We start from the raw sequence: 19,841 nt of genomic DNA on the forward strand, positions 1-19,841 counted from the left end.
TTTTGCTAAAAACTTTTTGAAAGCTCTCTTTACCTGTTGCTTTTAACCAAGTGTATACGTTGGATGCATTGTTTAAAAATGCAGCATAAATTACGTGTAATTGTTAACCACAAGTGGCTTTGAAGTGGCACTGAAGTGGATTTCAACCTTTTATTCTTTTTTGGGCATATTTTTAAACTGTTTCTATCCCGTCCTAATATTCTAGAGTTTGACATAACAAGAAAGAAGTATAATTATAAAAAAACCAAACATTAGGAAATATACAGTTTTACTTGTTTTAGCCTATTTTAATACTTCTTTTAAATCATTTTGTGATAAACTCATGGAACTTTGTTGACGCCCCCTAGTGTGTCCTGGCCTCCCAGTTTAAATCACTGCACTAAAGTAATACTGATATCCAATTGGCAGCCTTTTATAATGATAATTGGACAGTATGTTTTATTTTTTTATAAAAGATTATGAGGGTGCATGAATAAAAGTGCACAGATAATTCACTTATAATAAAAACACTATAATAATCCATGATGATTGCATGCCGTCTTTAACATTATTGTTATTGAAATTTGTGTGGTATAGGTAAAGAAGAAAACATGACTTTAGTTATGTTAAATTTAAATGCATTTTTGAGGTTTAGCTCACGTACCATCTCTGCCACACTGTCACAGTGTCCCTCGCCTGTTTTCGACAGACCCTCCAGCAGCATGTGAAGGATTAGTCTGGGCTGGGGTTCAGCACCTCTCCGTTCCACACACAGGTCACCTGATTATGTCGAGGTGCTGAAAGGCCAGGCTGTCCTGCGGCTGGTATATCCTGCTCCAGGATTTAATTATACTCCTCATTCCTGAGCTTTCGGTTGGCCACATAGAGCCGATTCACCCCAACAATCGATTCTGCAGCCAGAGACCTGAGACAACAAAAAAGTGTAATGGGGATTCAAATCGATGGTACATTTTGCATCTAATGAGACACCTGTGTACGTTCCGTCACTCTCAAAGGGCTTCATATTTCCACATGGCTTAATTTTTTAACTCTGCTCCTTCTTCGAGAGCCCCTGTACCATCACAAACAATGGGTGATCGATTTATCCTCTCTATTGATTCACTTTGTTAGTGGCGCTACTGGAGAGTATTGACAAATGAAAGTTTTGTCACATGCCCAAAGTATTTAAAAGTTAAGGCCCTTGATTTTGTTTGGATACATTTGCATTAGGAAAAGCTTTCAAGGTACGACTGAGCTAACAGAGCACGGCGGGTTCATCTTAACTTTTAAGATTACAGAGGTTGGGTATCATTCTTAAATGCACTTTCTATGTCATTACAGAGCACTATACAGGTCGCGAATCGATCATTTGAAACGCAGGAGTGTGCAGGGTATCGGTAATGCTGAAGCGGTTATTTTATAGCCGAGTATATCCTGCTGTGTAACCGAGCCTTCCTGACTCAATAAGACATTTGAATGATTCAGCACCTTACAGGAAACCCATATCCTCAGAAATACCATCTCAGCTATCAAGACCCACCCTTAAAGGGATAGTTCATCCAAAAATGTCTGTCATCATTTACACAAAGAAAGATATTTGGAAGAATCTTAGTAATTATCAGTTCCGGGACATTAAATCTGTGTATATCTCATTATGTGTTCAACAGAACAAGAAAATGCATGTTTTTCCCTACTTTGGTAAAAGATGATATTGCAGAACTGAAAATTGCTCAAATTCTTCCAAATATCTCTGTGTTCATTGGAACAAATAAATGTATACAGGCTTAAAACAGTTTCTATCTATCCCTTTAAGTGAGGGTGCCTCATGCATTGCAGTTCACGGATAATGCGTCATGTGAAATCCCAGTAGTACTGTGTTTGATAAGTAAAGCTGATTTCTGTTTGATTGACAGGAAGCATCATTTTGGGTCCGCCCCGTCTGTATCAGGAGCTCCAGGAGCTTCAACACGACCTGTCGGTGGTGGAACAGGTCACCCTGTTGGTGGGGACTTTACAGGGAACCTATCAGGTAAACACAGTTCGCCGACATGCGTACATTCAAGCACACACACCAGCTGTGCAAATAAGATCAGCTGTGCCCTCAAATAAATGAGCTGAAAAATGAGCAGAATTCCAATTTGGCGCAAAAATAACCCAACTGTGCAAAATTATACAAAAAGAACAAAGTCGTGGGAAAGATCAAGGTAGAATATATTAAGCAACATAACAAAAGCGATATTAGTCGCATATGCTGGTGCCATCTGGGTAGGGAAGCCTTTTGGGTATAAGCGTTTTCAGCGCTATTAAATTGTGATCAAAGCTCAGCAACCAAAGAAGTAGATCATCAATTGATTATCACGGCAGGCGCTTGATAGTCTGATGACAACACGGCGAAACCTTCACAATCTGATCGGAGTTCAGATGGGAGATGGTTGTAGAAAGGCATGTCTGGGCTGCGCTCGAATCAGGACAGCTCCCATGATGCCTCCACAGCCACCAAACCAGTGAAAAACAGCTATGTTGATTCCCTTGCCTTTAGAAGTAACATCAGAGCTTTTCTTGCCCGGTTTCCTGATCACAACCGTGCGACTGGCCTCGCTTCAAATGCTTTATTCTCATCCCACGATCAACTAAAAATCATGTGAAGCACATAGGTGGAGGGAGAATTTTTCAGACCTCATTGATTTTTAAAGAGTAAAAAAATGTTTGCTTGTGGAAGGTGTGATGAATGATTATAATTTTGTGAAAGATGTAAATGCTTATAATTTCATTAATTGGTGGCCAAAACCACAACAATAATGTGAAATAACATTTAATGAATATGGCTGGCATTTGGCTGTGTTTGTAGAATCTGAACACCACAGTAGCGCAGGACTGGTGTTTGGCACTACAGAGGCTTATCTGCATCAAAGAGGACCAGATCCAGAGTGCCAACAAATGCCGTTTACGATTGCAAGTCCCTGGCAGACCAGACAAGTAAGTTAACGGAGCTTCTGAACTAATACTTGGGATGTGTGAGGTTTGTATGTTTCACACAGTGGATGCGTTTTCTTTATAGAAATGTGCAGGAAAGAAGGGAGAATTTTTACAGAGCTCATTGACTTTGGTAGTTTCAAAAGTGTATTATATGTGACAGCTTTTTCTAATCACAATGACAGAGTAGGTTCTTCACTTGATTGATTACTATTCTGTCTTTATGAATTTAGGCAGCAAAACATACTGCAAATGACAAGAGATGAAAAGCTATTTTTTATGTCTCAAATGATGTGCATATTCATTTTGTGTATGAAATGTGTATGAATATGTAATGTATGAACAGAAGTACTGTCTCAAGTGGAAGACTTTTTATTACTTTGCTGTATGGACGGTTATGCCAACTCCTCTAGGATTATGTATACATTCAAAAACAACACTTTCAAAAATGTTTGTTTTATAGGTCCAGTGTATAGTTTTTTGGAGGATCTATTGACAGAAATGCAATCTAATATACATAACTATGATAGAACATGGTTGATTTCCGTAAGGGGTATAAAGACCTTACTTAAAGGCGGAATAGATGATTTGGCAAGATGCTAACTTTAGCCTGCTAGCACTGAAATCGTGAGCCAACCGCTCAAGCGAATCGCCATCCAAAGCCACACCTCCTCCGAAACACAAGAACGAGCACAAACCAGAACCTCTTGGATCAATTTCAATGAAATCATGTCTGATTCACCAGTGAGAACATGTTACAGTACAAAGTAAATAACGTTACTACAATAGTGAAAACCGCTAACTTAAAGAACAGCTTGAGTTTGAAGTAAAAAAAAGCAGAGATTGTTGTACACTTCAAGTTATTATGTTCTTGTATAGTACAGAGATATGTTACAACACTGCAGACGGTCTTACACACCTCATTTTAAACAGGTTTTCCAGAGCGAAACTAAAACATACTGGCCGCTGACAAACATGTTAATGTTCATCTGCAACAACGTTAAGATGATGGAGCAGCCCGGCGCCATATTCATTTCCCCTAATGAAAGCGCATTACCCAGCTTTATTTTCGACGCCCCTTAAAAGCCGGCCCCTCGTCACCTTTAACCAAACTGAGCAGCAAATTACAAGCCTAATAGCATGACAGGAGATCATTAAGTTATCGTTCTCAGATTCGGGAGCTCAAGGATTGCCGGCGGTACGGTTACACGGCCCTTTCAGTATGGGAAGTGCTACAATATAGCGTGGCATAGGGCTTATTCAATTCATTTAACTTCGAGCTTGGAGCTGATGTTTCCCATCCGGAGCACTTGTGTCATTTCTCTTTGACGCCTAGACAGGGCCTTTAATGTTCTCTTATTATGTCACATTAAGAGTCAGTGAATGTAAATGTGTCAGGGAGGAGGCGGTGCATTTTTCACAGTGCAGTGCACCTGAATGTGCTTATCTTAATGATGCAGTGTGAGAGCGGAAACTTCACTCACAGAAACGGCCGTGGAAGAGGAAATGAAGACAGATTAGCGGAGTGTGCAATAGGAGAAAAGAAGCAGGGAGGATGAACTTTAAAGGGATAGTACACCCCAAAAAATCATCTTGTACTGTATTTGCCTTCATGTCTTTAAAAATCGTATTACTTTTTGGGCAACGAGAGAGAGAGAGAGTAAATAACAGTAGTTATTTTTCTTTTGTTCTTTTTTGGGATTGTTTCATTCAGTTCTATTAAGGGATAGTTTACAAAAAATATAAATTCACTCAGTATTGACTCACCCTCTTGGCATTTTAAACCTATATGACTCCCTTCTACAGAAGACAAAAAAAAAGATATTTTGAAGACTATTGGTAACCGAACAACTTCTCTTGTCAAGTCAATGGGTACCGCGGTATTTTTCAAAATATTTTCTCTTGTTGTCTGAAGAAGACAGAAAGTTAAATATGTATGAAATGACAAGAGTGTGAGTATGTGTGACAGATTTTTCATTTCTGGGTGAACTGTCCCTTTAAGGCAGACTTTACGCATAAACTCCCTTGTCCTATCTTGAACGTTTGTGTTAAAACTAAGACAAATGTAAAATCTGCAGTAATTCTAGTTTAGAGGAACTACAAGGTTGTGATTTTCTGCCTCAGCTCGGAGAAGAGACTCAGCAGAACGTTTAATCTCCATGATGCTTTCTCAACTTGATGTGACAGCCCAGCCGGTCCAAAGTGGTGCAGTCCTCCCAATATCTGCAATCCCCGGTCTTCAGACCTGCTCGGGTGGCTCGCGTTTTGCCGAAACCCGCAGGAACAATCTGCTCGCTCAGATGTTCACCAGAACCCCTGCCCTGTCTCGTAAACACACGTCATGCACCCGTAATTTTCCAAAGGCCCTTTGAGCCTGCTATGATGTCTTGCAGTTTTTTGGTCATCAATGACACACATGGTGCCAGATTGTGGTAGACTGAATTGAGAGGACATGTGGTGGGGTGCTTTGAATGGTGTCAGTCAGGTCCAAGTGTGGGCAACTAAATGAAGCAGCCCTGCAAGAGGGCAAGGAAGTGTCATGCGGACTTAATGGTCAGTGAGAAAGTGTCAAGTTGAGAATTAAAGTGGTTTCCACAGTCATAGCTGATAGAATAGAATATCATGTACATGGTGTTTTAGCAGATAATGCAAATTTCATTTCATTTCCACACTTTGTTTTCCCATTCAACTGTGTTATTTCCTTTATTAGTTCTCATTTTCTTGTTTTCTCCTTTTGTCCTTGATGTCTTTCCTCCTCTCTCTCCATCATTTCCAGATTCTTTCCCCTATTTCTCAGGATTATATCCTAATCTTCTTTCCCCTTTTCCCATAATTAAAAAATATCCTCTCTCCCTATCGTTAACAGAATTTGTTTCCCAATTCTTCCCAAGGCAAAAACTGTTGGTCAACGAGAAAGAAAATAAAAATAAGGAAAAAAATGTAAGAAATGTATTTCTCCCAGTTTCTATTGATATAGTACTTACACAAACACTTAAATCTCTCCTCATTTCTCCCCATAATTTCCTTTTTTTTTTTCTATGCACCCGGTAAACATTTTAAGGAAAAAGAAGAAAAAGATTTTGAAAAAAACAAAAGTTAGTTTAAGGCCACATTTCTCCCACTCTCATTTTTAGTTACGCGCTCACAAATCTTCTCTTTCTCTCTATCCACACTTCTCTTTAACAAACAAACGCCTGTGGATGCAGAGAAAGAGAGACAGTCCCCAGCATGCCTCCCCTATTTTCTGTTTTTCACCTGCTGTTAGTCTAGAAGCCTTTTCTAGCATCAGACAACACCTCTCAGCATGCAGCAAATGGCACAGTGACATACGTGGAATTTCAAAATGCGTAGATTCAGGAAGCTGGATAATTAACATCACCCATTCAGACGCTACAAATCCCTGCGTGTGCCTTCTTGTCTGGTATATATTGACAAAAACATGACAGTCTGATTGAGAATGAAAAATTAATATAGTATACTCACAGATGGTGAATAAGACAGGCTTGTTTTCTCTCAGTTAACAACATGTTTCAATACACTGTATTTAATCATTTGTTTTTGTCCATATTTCGTGATTTAGATTTGAATGCCTTAAAACCTTTTGTTTATCGGAGGCTTTTGCAAATATTTAAATCAATTTTGAGAACACAATATAAAATAATCTCCAAAACTACAGTGTTTCTTCCATTTCCTGAAAACAGAGAATTTGGACATACAAGGTTTCTGTAGGTTTTAAAAAGTTTTTTTTGTCCCTTTGCTGTGTAGTTAAAGGGACTATTTACAGAGAAATAAAACTGTTGTCATCATTTACTGATATACTGTAAATTTGAATAATATAATGAATAAAAATGGATTTCCAGGACATTACAAGTACAAATGTGATCCTGGACAACAAAACCAGTTTTATAGGTAAATTTTTCGAAATTGAGATTTTTACATAATCTGAAAGCTGAATAAATAAGGTTTTTATTGATTCATGAGTTATTGAATAAGACAAAATCTGTCTGAGATACACAATTTTAAAACTGAGTACAAAAAATGAAAATATTGAGAAAATGGCATTTGAAGTTGTTAATCATAGGCACAGTAGCAGACCATCCACTCACAAAAATAAAGTTTTTATATATTTAATATAGGAAATTTACAAAATATCTTCTTGGAACATGAGTTTTGGCATAAAAGAAAAAATTATAATTTTGACCCACACAATGCATTTTTGTCTTTTACTATAAATGTTCCCGTGCTACTTAACTCTGGTTTTGTGATCTAGGGTCACAAATGCTCTGAATCTACTTCCTGGAAACCTTGATTTAAAGTCTCCTCCAATCAGCACAGAGAACCGCAAAGTATTTTGTGCTACATCCACTAGGCCACCTGTCCTGTCATTCTGCATTAGTGTCACACACATGCCACAGCACTGACCTGCAGCCATAAATCAGCCAGTTTCTAGCTCTCGTTCTGCCCTCTCCGCCTGGGAGTTCACCACCTCTTCTGTTTTTTCATTCAGCCTGCACATGCACACACCGCCTCGCACACCCTCTCGCATCCACCCAGCTTTTCAATCAGCCAGCGGGTGGAACCCAGGGCTGCTCTGTTTATCGTGTTTCGTGGGTGGCCGGCTTTATCCCAGGAAACAAATTAAGCATGGAGTGTACTTGCAACAACTACAGCCCGACCCCCACCTATTTTGCTGCTTTTTACTTTTTAAATCTTTGTGTGTGTGAAGCCTTTGTGCTGAGAGAGAGAAATGACGAGTTGTTGGGTGCGCTTTCCATTTCGGGAAGGAGCCAGACATCCCCTGAAATTTCATTTGGAATTCGCTTTCTTTATCTCTGAGTGTATTGGAAAGTTTCAGTTCATCCTTCCGTCTCTGTGACTCTTTGCACTTCACACTTTCTCACTCCGCGTCTCTCTCCCCTGGGCTGGGAATGAATGCAGAGCATGTGGAGGCTGCCGGTATGACAGTAGCCAAGTCAGATGTCGTTGTATTCTCCAGTCAATTACCTTCTAATGATGTTTGAATGTGAATTGCCTTCCGTGTCCCTGAGCCTGTGCCGAGAGACCCTCTTAAGTGTTAGAAATAAAGTCAGAATATTATTACAAGTGTCGTGCGTGACACGGTGAAGGCCTGGACTTCTGTTTGGGAAGATAGACATCTATTATAATGACTTGCTGGTCTGTTTTCTTGCAAGCGAAGATTTTTAAAGTGATGACTTGATGTGATGAATGTGAAGGAAAGTTTAAGCATAAATAGTTTGGACATTTTTTGTTTATTATTTCATGTTAGTGCTGTCGGATCCATTTATTGTGATTCCAAAATAACTGTATATGTGTTTGGTATGTATATATATGTACATACATACATATACATACTTGTTTACAAATACATACAAATATTTATGTAAAAATATAAAGTTTTTTTTTCAAGAAAGAGAACTCAGTTTTTTTTAAAGCATGTTTATTATATTTTTAAGTGTTTTATGGGGTTAAGTAGCTGTATTTTTGTGTTATTTTGGCTTAAATCCAAACAAGCCATCTGCAATTTGATTGTTATGAATTGGAATGCACAACACAAAAACAATTCTAAAAACTTAGTTATCTCTTTTTGGAAATTAACTATATACATTTATATTTAAATATAATTTATATATATAAAATAATGTATTATTAATATAAAGCCCTATGTGTACTAATATATTACAAAAATGTCTTAACTATATACATGTTTGTTTGTTAATTTATACATTATTAAACACGGCACACTCACATACATAACAACTCATTTATTTCAAAATGTATGTTAAAATCAATTAATCGTCATTGATTTGACAGCACAATGTCATTTACAATGTATGTAGTGAAGTTCAGGTCATAGGGGTATTTTTTATAAAAATGTATTAAATCAACATAAACACAAATATTACATTTCTTGCCACATTTGGTTTTAAACTAGATTTGTTAAAGATATCTCCTTTTATCATGTTGGACATCCTTTCCATTGACCTTGATAATCCTCCAATGGGGAAATTGATTCGCATTGTAAATTTAAAAGTGTCACTTTTCAAAGTCAAATTCAAGTGAGTTTCTTGTGGCCAGTGTCCTTTAATAACTCCTATTAAAACGTTCCTCCCATCCAGAACCACGCGGTGCTCAAGCATGCTCTCTCTATCCCCTCTTGTAGAAGGCATAGCGGAGAAGTTCTGGTCCATTAAGCTGGCTAAACACCTTGGCTCTGAATGCAGATCGGCCCGGCAAGCTCTGCTCAGCTCCTGGCCTTATGGCCAGCTCCTCACCTGCACCACATCCACAAATCCTATCCTAATATTTTCTCCTTGACCTCCTCTCTTTTACTGTCTCTATGATTAGATTACAGAAGAAATTATTGTTGTGTGTGGTTACAGGAATCTACATAGCTGTAATTTCTCCGGTCTCCTTTCCTTCCTGTAAGCATAAAATACATGAAGCAATGAGATCCTCATGAATTCAGACTCAGCTTGAGAAGGAGCTCTGTAAGAGGGGAGTGACAGATGCTCTTCCCAGGGCTTCTTGGTGCACTGCAGTAAAAGTTGTATTATTAATACTGATTATTAGGTACCACCATCTTGCTCCGTGTTTGTGCATTGACACAGAAAATATAAGGGGATTGTTATCAGACGACAGTGGTTGGTTTGATGAATGTACCACTGTCTCACTATCTCTTGGATACTTTTTCATAGGTCTGGCCGTCCTGTGAGCTTTACGGTGGTCTTCAACACTCCAAGCCCCCTCAGCAAGATCTCCTGGGTTAACCGGTTACATCTAGCCAAGATAGCACTGAGTGAGTCCTGATCAACTTTTGGTCCTGAAAGTCTACCAATTTTATTAATTTTCCAGCTTTGTGTTCTCATTTAGTAAATTCCATTTATGTTTTTTACCCGGTCACTGTTTTTTTGCATAAATCTATTGATTTTTGCGATTTTCTTGGTTACATAATGGGTTAACAAATAAAAAAATAACCTGGATAAGGTGGCGTTTATTCCAGTTTGCGATGTGGATGTTCTTTATCTTTTTGTGTTTATTTAGGGCTCATTCCTAGCAAAATTTATATTAAACATGTATATCGCTTCTGTACATTGCACACAGATGATGTGGTTAGAATTCATAAATCTCAGAGAGTTACTGCTATACGTTCTGCAAAATATATGGTACAATAGCTTGATTATCTCCTCTTTGCATTTACAACATTGTGACAAAACTGGTTTTGTGTATTTTTCACATCTGAGTGTAAGCATGTTTTATTTTTTTATCAAAGCTTAAACCAGATTTAATATGATTTAACCTCAGGGCCAGAGAGATGATTCATCTACAATATCTTTGCACCTACTCCTCCCATGGCATTCTAATAGAAATTGGCTTTATGCCTCTGGTTTACTCTATAGGTTTGCTGTACAGTATATCATTTATGAATAGAAATAGTATTGACAGCAGAGTACTGGCAGGTTGTTGCGTTTCCAAGATAATAGGATTTCACAAGAGATCCAGGTGTGTCAATAGTGGTGTAGTAGTACAACTTCCTGTCCAGATTGTTCTCCGAAGCCATTGTCATTGATGAAAAAGTGTTTCATTTATAAATTTGCTTATTCTCAATTGGCTTTCAGAGCACGTTGTTGTGGCTGATCGCAGATTCCATAGTGACTTTTAGTGGAGTCAACTTTTAAAAGTCCTTTTTGCGTATAATTAAATTTTAGGACATTTAAGGGACATAATCTGCCAAGGTAAAGCTTGATGTATTTGAATTATCCTCACAGTTTAGGACAGTTCATTGGGGTGTTTAACGATATCATGATTAATCACACCCAGAAAAATAGTTTATGTTTACATATTATAGACGGATTTCATCAGATGCACACGCCTGCCCCAAAGTTAACTTCTGGTCTGTGTCTTGCTTCTGGCTAATAATATAACTATTTAAATTTCATTTAATTTACATTAATATGAATTAATATTAGAATTTTATCGTATAATAATTATATAAAAAAAATGAATTTTGTTGTATGTTCAATTTATTAAATGAACAATTTTAAAGGGGTAGTCACATTGAAGAAACCGTTTCGGATATTGACATCTAGCGGTTGGACTTGGTATCGCAGGTCTAAATTCAAAATATTGGAGAGTCATGTGTAGCCAAGTAACTTTTCGTCTCGTTTTCGTAGCTTGATTTAAAAAAATAAGATGCAGGAACTCAATTCTTTGCGAATGTGTAGCGGAAGTTAGGTTTGGGCAACAAAACTCAGCATGCGCAGTAACGTCTGTTTATGTTGTTGTTTTGAACCCGCCTATATGTCTGTGTACTGTGTATATTTATTGTGTACTTATAAACACATACAGTATATATTTACAAAAAATTTAATTATAAAGATTAAGAAATGTTATTTATAATTAAAATTATGAATAAATGTAAATATATGCTAAACGACTAAAATTAAATGTAAATACCTGTGTAAATGTTTCCTAAAAATATACTGTACATGTATGTGTTTATAAATACAAAATAAATATGCACAGTGCACAGACAAATACAATGTAAACACTTACATTTATTCTGGGTACATTCAATATATTTAATGCGATTAACTTTTAAACAGCCCTACGTGGACTACATTAACTGTGTGAACTTACTAATGATGAGTAAATCTACTGTATAATAAAACAATCAATTATTCATAACAGTACGTGGGGAGCTGGAGGGTAAATAAGAACCTAGCATAGTATTTAGAATAGAGTACTATAAAAAGTTTGGATTGTTTTCTAGTCGTTCTATTGCACAAAATACATCAGAGGTATTTCTCTGTCAGTTTTCAGGCTGGGTAAGACGTGTGTACTTTGAAATGTACTTCAAAAGTAGTAGTAAATGATACTGTATGATCTAGATTCTTTGCTTTTGCAAACTTTTTTACACCAGCGGCAGTTTAACAAAGACAAAACAAGTCGCTTTACCACATGAGGGTGAATGATCAAAGTTTTCACAGCTTACTGTGTGATGTACACAAAAAGAAATACTCATAATGGAGGGAATAGGATGTGGTAGAAAGAGAGCAGAGGGAGCAGTAAATGTATTTTGATAGGAACCTGTTTTTACCTCTTGTTTAGATCCGTATCTGATTTCTAATAAGAGCTAAAGGGTGTCCTTTTTTAACTATATATTTGTGAATGATTTTGTTTTCGGAAACAACAGTAATTGTCTCGTATATGCTGCTTATGGCTATTTGTAATCTTAGGGCGTTGAAAATAGGTTTGTAGCAATAGGCAAATTGCGATCTCAGCTGACACTAAGTGGATGTTGGCAGCGTAAGAGCCGATATCCTCAAAACGCAGGTATAGCTAACGATTGGGAGAGAATGACAAACACTCCAACGGCCTTTTTTCCTGAAAACCACTCCCCGTCGCTCGTGTTTTCATCTTCTGAGTGTTATTTGCAAGAGGCTATTTGACTGCCTCTGTGTTTTCCAGTTTTCTTGCTTGGCTGCTCCTTGCTTAGCTGTCAGACTTTTGTTTCACATAAACATCTCTGGCATGCTTGTTGACCACAATGAGCTTTGATTCGTAACTCGCTTTGGAAGTTTCACACTTCGCTACGGAGTCTTAAGTCGCTTATGTGGATCTCGCTGAAATGATTGGTGTTTCCGACTTATGTCAAAACATTCTGCAGCAAAGCCTTTTCATGGACAACAGGATGGGTTTTCTTCAACCTGGTGAAGATGTCAGTTACACCGTAATTATATTACACCCACACGTTGCCTTCTCATACGGCTAAATTGAATTATAATAACGGAGATGCTGGTGCAATTTCATGGGTGTCCTGTTGTTGCCGGGCTCTCTTACCTCCTCAGAGGACATGTGGGCCTGATGTGGGCAGAAACACCCTGCGGCAATGACTATGTGTCTATGTAAACAAATAGATGAGCGTGCTTAATTCAAATATTGCGGCACATTGATAACTTTCGAATCTCGTTTCTCGCATGTCCCGGGACAAAGTGCCATATGCAAGTTTCTGGTATCTGATGTTATCATTGTACATTTGAATTTAGCACACTGATTTTTTTCAAAATTGCAAAATATGATCAAATATAGTGTTCTTTCACTTTTGCAAACTATTGGACGTATGGAATGTGGCATGAGGGTGTGAAAATGAGGGATTTTTTAATATATGTAAGTAAAATAGTCTTTTAAAAAGATAATCTCGACCCACCACAATAATCGACTGCTCCGTTCATTGGTGGGTGGCAAATACTGTCATTTCAGCCCGAGTCCCTTTCTTGCGCCAAATGCTTAAGACCTCCATTTCCCTATCCCTTGGGTGCTTTTTCACGCATATTGATTTTATTAACAAGCTGAGCGGAGTCTTTCGGCATTCATTGTCCCACCTGTCTGCGATATAGCCCTGCTTTGGGATCCAACTTTTGGCTGATATAATATCCGCAGAAGCTGTTTTGTCTCTGATGAGGCCATTAACGCAGCTCTGCGAAGGGTAACATATGCTTGTATCTGCATAAAACAGGCTGTCAGAAAACAGTGTTTGTGATATTGTGGTGGCACGCTGGGAAGTCATGGGGGTGGGAGATAGAGAGCGTCAACATGGCTGCGTGTGAGTGTGTCCTGAGGGTTCCATTAATTATGAAGATGTGGTTCAGAGATTGCCACGGCGACTCCGCGTGATGCTGCATACAGGTCTGTTTTTTTTCTCCCCCAGAATGTTCCCTTGTTACCGGTTCAGAGATGGGGTCTTAATTAATAGGTTCAGTCCAGATAGTGTTAATTGAAGTTTCTGGAGTAATGTTTAGTTTGACATGCACACTTTAAGAGCTCCCATGAGAAATCTGGAGATGCTCATCATAGACCTTCGCAGTGTTGTGGAGCGATAGCATGTTGGAAACAGCTGAACTGTGGTCCTGGTGCTGAAAATGCCGTTTTAACAAGCTACTTATATCAAATAGTGCCATGACAGAATGTAACAAGGTTTTTTCCATTGCTGTCAGATTGTATTGCCCACTCAGCTTTGCAGAGGCAAAAACAAACAGGCTCTTCTAGACCTTCTTGTCTCTTATATTTAGCATTGGAAAAAATGTATTTTAGTAAATGTATTGTTTTGGATACGTAATAAACTATTCACAATATTATTTACCAAATGAGGTACTTGGGTGTCATTACTGTTACAATAATCTGATCTGCTGTTACAATAATCCTGACTAATTAGAATTAATTAAAGGGACAATTCTCCCAAAAATAAGAATTCTATCTTTATTTTTTACTCGTCATTCAGAACCTGTATATGGCTGAAAAAATCAAGATATTTCAAGAAATGGCTTGGGTTTTGTCCATATGCAATGGAAGTCAACTTTCATTAAGGTTGTTTGGTTACCAACATTTTTCAAAATATCTAATGTGTTCTGAGGAAAGAGTCATAGGGCCCTATTTTCACGATCTAAGCGCATGGTTTAAAGCACAAGGCACAAGTGCATTTAGGGTGTGTCCGAATTGTCTAAGGATGGGAAATGGTCGGCATGGTCTAAAAGGGTTCTCCCTATTCTCTTAAAGGGGTCAAATGACACGGCTGAAACGGCTTAAATGAATATTGTCGTTTGTTTTAGATGTAATGCAATGTGTATACATGTTTTAAGGTTAAAAAATGCTGTATTTTCGACATACCCTGCATGTTTGTGTCTCCTTTTTGCCCCGCCTCTCTGAGACGAGCAGATTTTTTAAAAAGCTCATCGCTCTGAAAAGCGAGGTTTGCTAAGATTGGCCAGTTAACCAGTGTGTAGTAATTGGTCGAATACTGCAAGCGTGTGACGGAAATGTAACGCCTCTAACCATATTTGGAACATCAGGTTATTGACTGTAGTCTATTTGAAAAGATGTTCTCTTCAGTTGCCTCTAAACAGCAACGTGCCAACAATGTGCCTGAACATACCTCGTTTTTAGACCACCACACCCATGGGCTCACAAATGGGCACAAATGCATTTGCTATATAAACAATGTGGCAGAAGTATTAAAGCTTTTAGTCGCTTTTAGTTGTTTTAGTCTTTTTGAGTTGTTGTTGTTGTTGTTTTTTTCAAGGGTGGCTTCACTCTGGTTTAACTGCTTGAAATGATGAATGACTGTACAACTTATCAAATCGCATCAAAGCAGCCTCCCCAACAGTGGACTTTTATGCTGTCGGTTGCAAATAAACACACACTAAAGGGTTGAGGAAAGCAATAGGTTGGAATTTGGAAAGTTTGGTAAATGGCAGGAGAGACATCAAAGGGAACGCAAGGAGAAGAAATCTGTTTATGTGTGTTTATGCTTAAAAAACGCAAGGGTGTGAGTGCCAAGAGGGATAGTAAACCAAGCGCGAGGAGGAAATGTGAACTAACGTTTATAAGTCTGTTGTTGAGTTGAACTAACTAAGTGGGGAGTTGAAACTGTTGTTGGAAATCGTGTGGTAGGGAAGGGGGAGCAGCTGTATTTTAAGAACACTCGTTCTTAAACACACTCTACCAAAGTGACACTTCATTTTTTATTTGCGACTGATCAATGATCATTGTCCCATGCTGCCCGGCATGGCTAGATAATGAAAGAGATTTCAGAACTCTTCTGTGATGGGCTTGTAGGCTTAACCTGAGATCTTTGATTTGCAGATGTCAAAGCAATTTAACCCTTGGATCAGTCCACTGCTCACTAATCCTTTTCTAAGCACTAGGGTGGCTGACACAGGACTAAGATGTCGTCATTTTTCCGCTTCTTTGGTGAAGGAGATAAAAGATTTTTTGTAATCGTTTTGTATGATTTTTTTCTTTCAGTAATCTTGACAAAATGAAGATCTATAGGATTGACATAATATACATATATATTATATATTTCATATAAATTGCACATCATACAATTGTTTACTCATCATAATATACAGTATATGTGTTCAAGTTGCCCAATTTTTGTCAAACAAACATGATTATTACATATTTTTTTTCAGGAACCTATTAGGTTAAAAGAGCGCAAACAACATACAATAAAAAAATTTAAGCAAAGGTAACTTGCTTATCTTTTGAACAATTCTTTTTTTTAGTGTCTGTTGATAAAAATAGCTCATTCTAAGGTACAAAAAACGGAACGCGTCATTATGCAAGGTCTTTATTCACCTCTGCAAGACATTTCTGTCAATAGATACTTTCACACATTGCACCTTTAAGTCGGTTGTAATAAGATTCAAGATATGGAAGGAATGAGTCGGGAACAGGCAAACATTTAAACAAAGATTTAATGCAAATAATAACAGCCAGCGGCCCCTCACTGACGACCGCCGGCGAACAAAACAGAAATAAAAATACAACCATAACCATAACACAAGTTCGGGCCCGGTCCTCTCTCCTCGACAGTCCGGTCGCTCGTTCCTTTTATATGCTCCCTATCTCCTACGTGATTCGAGCCCGGTGTGCGCACAGCTGTCGCTCATTCACAATTGCTCACCGGACTCGAACCACGGTCTCGCCCTGCCTACTCTACTACATCGGTTATACATATTAGTTTCTTGTTTTATTTGTTAGAACATTTGTGTAGTAAAACAGGAAGTTCTCCAGGCCCAAACCAAGCCTTAAACCATTTTGTTTACGTCTTCCGAAGAGGTCTATATCACGGAACATTGCGGCTTTACTTCAAACTGATGCATCATGGGAGATGCAACTTAAAGAGAGTGCTTGAATGAATGATATTGTTCATTATTTCTTTTCTTGTGATCTGTGCCTTTTATGTTTATTCTAATACACACCAAAGAAAAATATTGCATTAGCTTTATGCTTCCGTTTGAGTGACTAAAGTATTTATTATTATTAATCGAATGAATGAAGTAGCTTTTAAACCAAATAGAGAAAATGTATATTTAGCTGTCCGATCATTCTACTGTACATTCAGAAAAACGTGTAAGTGTTAACGCGTTATACTCAAAAGGAAACATACTCTAAGTGACTAAATATTAAATGCTGTTTGTTAGGAAATTGATGAGCAATGTTACAGCCATGCAACATCTTATGAACTTGTTCTTTTATTGGCTATATCTTTGCTGTTGTTTGTGACAATGCCAATAGATTGGTTTCCTTAGTAATTAATCAGCACAGTAGATTTAATGTGAATCAAATGATTTTAATCATAATCATAAACAAGTTACAAGAAAGGTAAACATTTTTGGGATAACATATGTGTAAATTAAAAACTGAGTTTGTGTACTTTGGGGCATTAACATAAGTCACAGCAGCCAAACTAGAGTCTGATGAAAGGGTTTCTCCAAGTCCGGTTCAGCTATTCATAGCCTCCACGTGTGGCGGTCCACCAGTGCGTTCTGATGAATGTTTTCAATTATGCATTGTATTAAAAAGCAATTTTGACGTTTGTCGGGTCGCTGATAGTTTTGGTGCTACATTTAGTTCCATCGTTGGGCATGCGGACCTCTCAGCAGTATTCTGAGCTGATTAAGGTGCGGTTAGAGTTTTTGCAACGTTTTGTATGCAGTGGACACAGGAAGTGGTAAACTTGATGTGAGAATTGTGTACTCAATTTGGTAAACTAGTTGTAAATTGTCTAATTGTTAAACATTACTGATTGACTTCCTTGCTTAAAATATGAAATTGTGCTGTCTTTCTTGTTTCTTTACATTTAATGTGTTTTTATTTTTTGTCATAAATCAATATTATTAGTCACCCTTTATGTTTTTCACAGGTTTTTGCAAATATCTAGCCAATAAAAAGTATTAAAAGTACTTTATTTAATGATTTGTAAAATGATTTTTTTTCTTCATTTCCTGAAAACAGTGAAATTGGATATCCAAGTTTTAAATGTTTGGTTAAAGTGGAGGTAGTATGTTTTTGTATGTGCAATCGATTAATATTAACATAAGCCAATGTTAAAAATGTTATCCATTTTTGACCGCACTTTTGTATGAGTCAGTGCATGTGGAATCTGCTTTAAAGGTTCTGTGTGTAAGTTTCAGAGGCCACTATTGGCGATGTTGGAAATTGCAACCTACAGCTCCGCTACCCCCTCTCCCTCCCATTAGAGAAGCTACGGTTGCCATCACAGGACAAAAGGGTTCTGTAAATGATAGTGGCCATTATCGGTGGTTGATGATTGCAATCTACGTCTCACAGGCGAACAACAGACTGAAGTTATGGACACAGGACAGAGATGTCGTCGTCTGAGACGGCAGAGAGTAACCTTTGCAAGTCAAGTTACCAGGTTTATTTACAGAGAAAAACAAATAAATTAAATTTACTCTAATCGTTATAGTGAATATTATTGTTACTTTTTTAACATTGTATCAGTGATTTATTCGCTTATTTTTGATAGCATTTTTTGGCACGGTAACTTGGTTTGTAATTTACAGCCTATTGAAACCGCTTGCTAATGCTAAAGGCGTGTAATCTAAACGCGAAAGTCTTAGCAGATGTTTTTCAATCAGAGGACTTAACACAGGTAGTAAGAGGGAGAGGAAGAGGGCGGAGATGTAGGGCTGTTGGAGATGCAGGCAGGTCGAGGAGAGGCAGAGGAGCTTACGTTACCCGCGAGGTCCGCACAAGAAAGGATGTGGAAGCTAAGCAGTATTATAATATAACTTACACCCGATTTATGCAAATTATGATTGTAAACATGATTTGTAGCTTGATTTTACACACGGCCATGCAACAAGGACTTATGATACAATTACAAAGTGCTAAAAATTCACAAGGAAAAACGCTACTTCTCTTGATGATCAGCTCATCTATTAGCTAAAGCTATCAAACGAACAGTTCACTTATATTGCCGAAATTAGACAAATTTAGCTTACTGGTCCAGCAGAAAGCTGGCAACTTAGGCATCAACAACCCATTTCCTGCTTCAGTGTCCTCCATTTTGAAAATAACCACGGCAATGTTTATTCGGGTTTTCTGCCGTTTTTTGTCTCGACTTCGCCTTGCTGCATCGTATTTTCTATTTTTTGACGACACAGATTGGCGCTCTGTCGGCTCGTGTGCAGAGTATGTATGGTCCGCGGTCCGCCATTAGCGCAAATTTCACTTCTTACTGCAACAAATAACCGTTTCTATTTCCAATAAAAAACACTACAAGTAAATTTTGTTATTGTTCTTCCTCTTCTTCTGCTAATCCTTCTATCTAGTCGCTTTGCAAGCTGCCTCCAAATCACAGCCGAAGAAGAAGAACATGCAGTGCCGTGCATCCTTCCTTTTATGAAACGCGCTCAGTTTGTCCGTGTATTTCTACTATAGAAACATGACTGTGCAATTTGATACATTACATGTAAGGGTGTGCCCGTGGTGTATATACATAAAATGGCTCATTGTAAGGTAATGTAAACATTTTGGTTCATTTTGTAAGGTATTTCTTCACCACTCACAACATAGTTTTTTAGTATATATTATATTTTGGTAAATAAATCCTTCAAAATGCTACACACTGTACCTTTAAGGTATTTCTGCCGTATAGACTTTAAGCTGGCCAACAACACACAGTATGATGAAGTATTTTGTTTATTAAGCTGTACAATGGTAAATTGTGTAGAAAATAACAGCCCGATTCTTTTCATTCATTTTGTTTTATCTAACAGTATTTATGAATTTGTGTTTTTTGTTTAAGAATACATATTCTGAAACATATTAATGTTATTCTGAATACATTTTATTTTTTTTTATCCCAGTTTCTCATCCAGTGTCTGTTTAGTAGAGATACCTGTTACCCCCAGGCCATCTGCTTCTTCTGTCCATCATTCTCTCACCTCTCTCTCTCTCTCTCTCTCTCTGTGGCTATCAACAAGTAAAGTTGATACAAGCAAAGTTAAACCAGCCCTCCTGACGGAGCACACACACACATTTGCTTATCCATTGCT

General features: G+C 37.8%; 1 protein-coding gene across 1 annotated transcript in view; it reads left to right on the top strand.

Annotated features, from left to right (window-relative positions):
* arhgef10la (Rho guanine nucleotide exchange factor (GEF) 10-like a) overlaps positions 1-19,841 on the top strand; it is a 105,709-nt gene that overhangs the window by 37,354 nt on the left and 48,514 nt on the right. Inside the window, 3 exon segments of the mRNA XM_056735107.1 lie at positions 1,893-2,008; positions 2,828-2,955; positions 9,669-9,769. Coding sequence (XP_056591085.1) covers positions 1,893-2,008; positions 2,828-2,955; positions 9,669-9,769 — 345 coding nt within the window.

Source organism: Triplophysa dalaica, chromosome 21, assembly GCF_015846415.1.
Source record: "Triplophysa dalaica isolate WHDGS20190420 chromosome 21, ASM1584641v1, whole genome shotgun sequence".
NCBI lineage: Eukaryota > Metazoa > Chordata > Actinopteri > Cypriniformes > Nemacheilidae > Triplophysa > Triplophysa dalaica.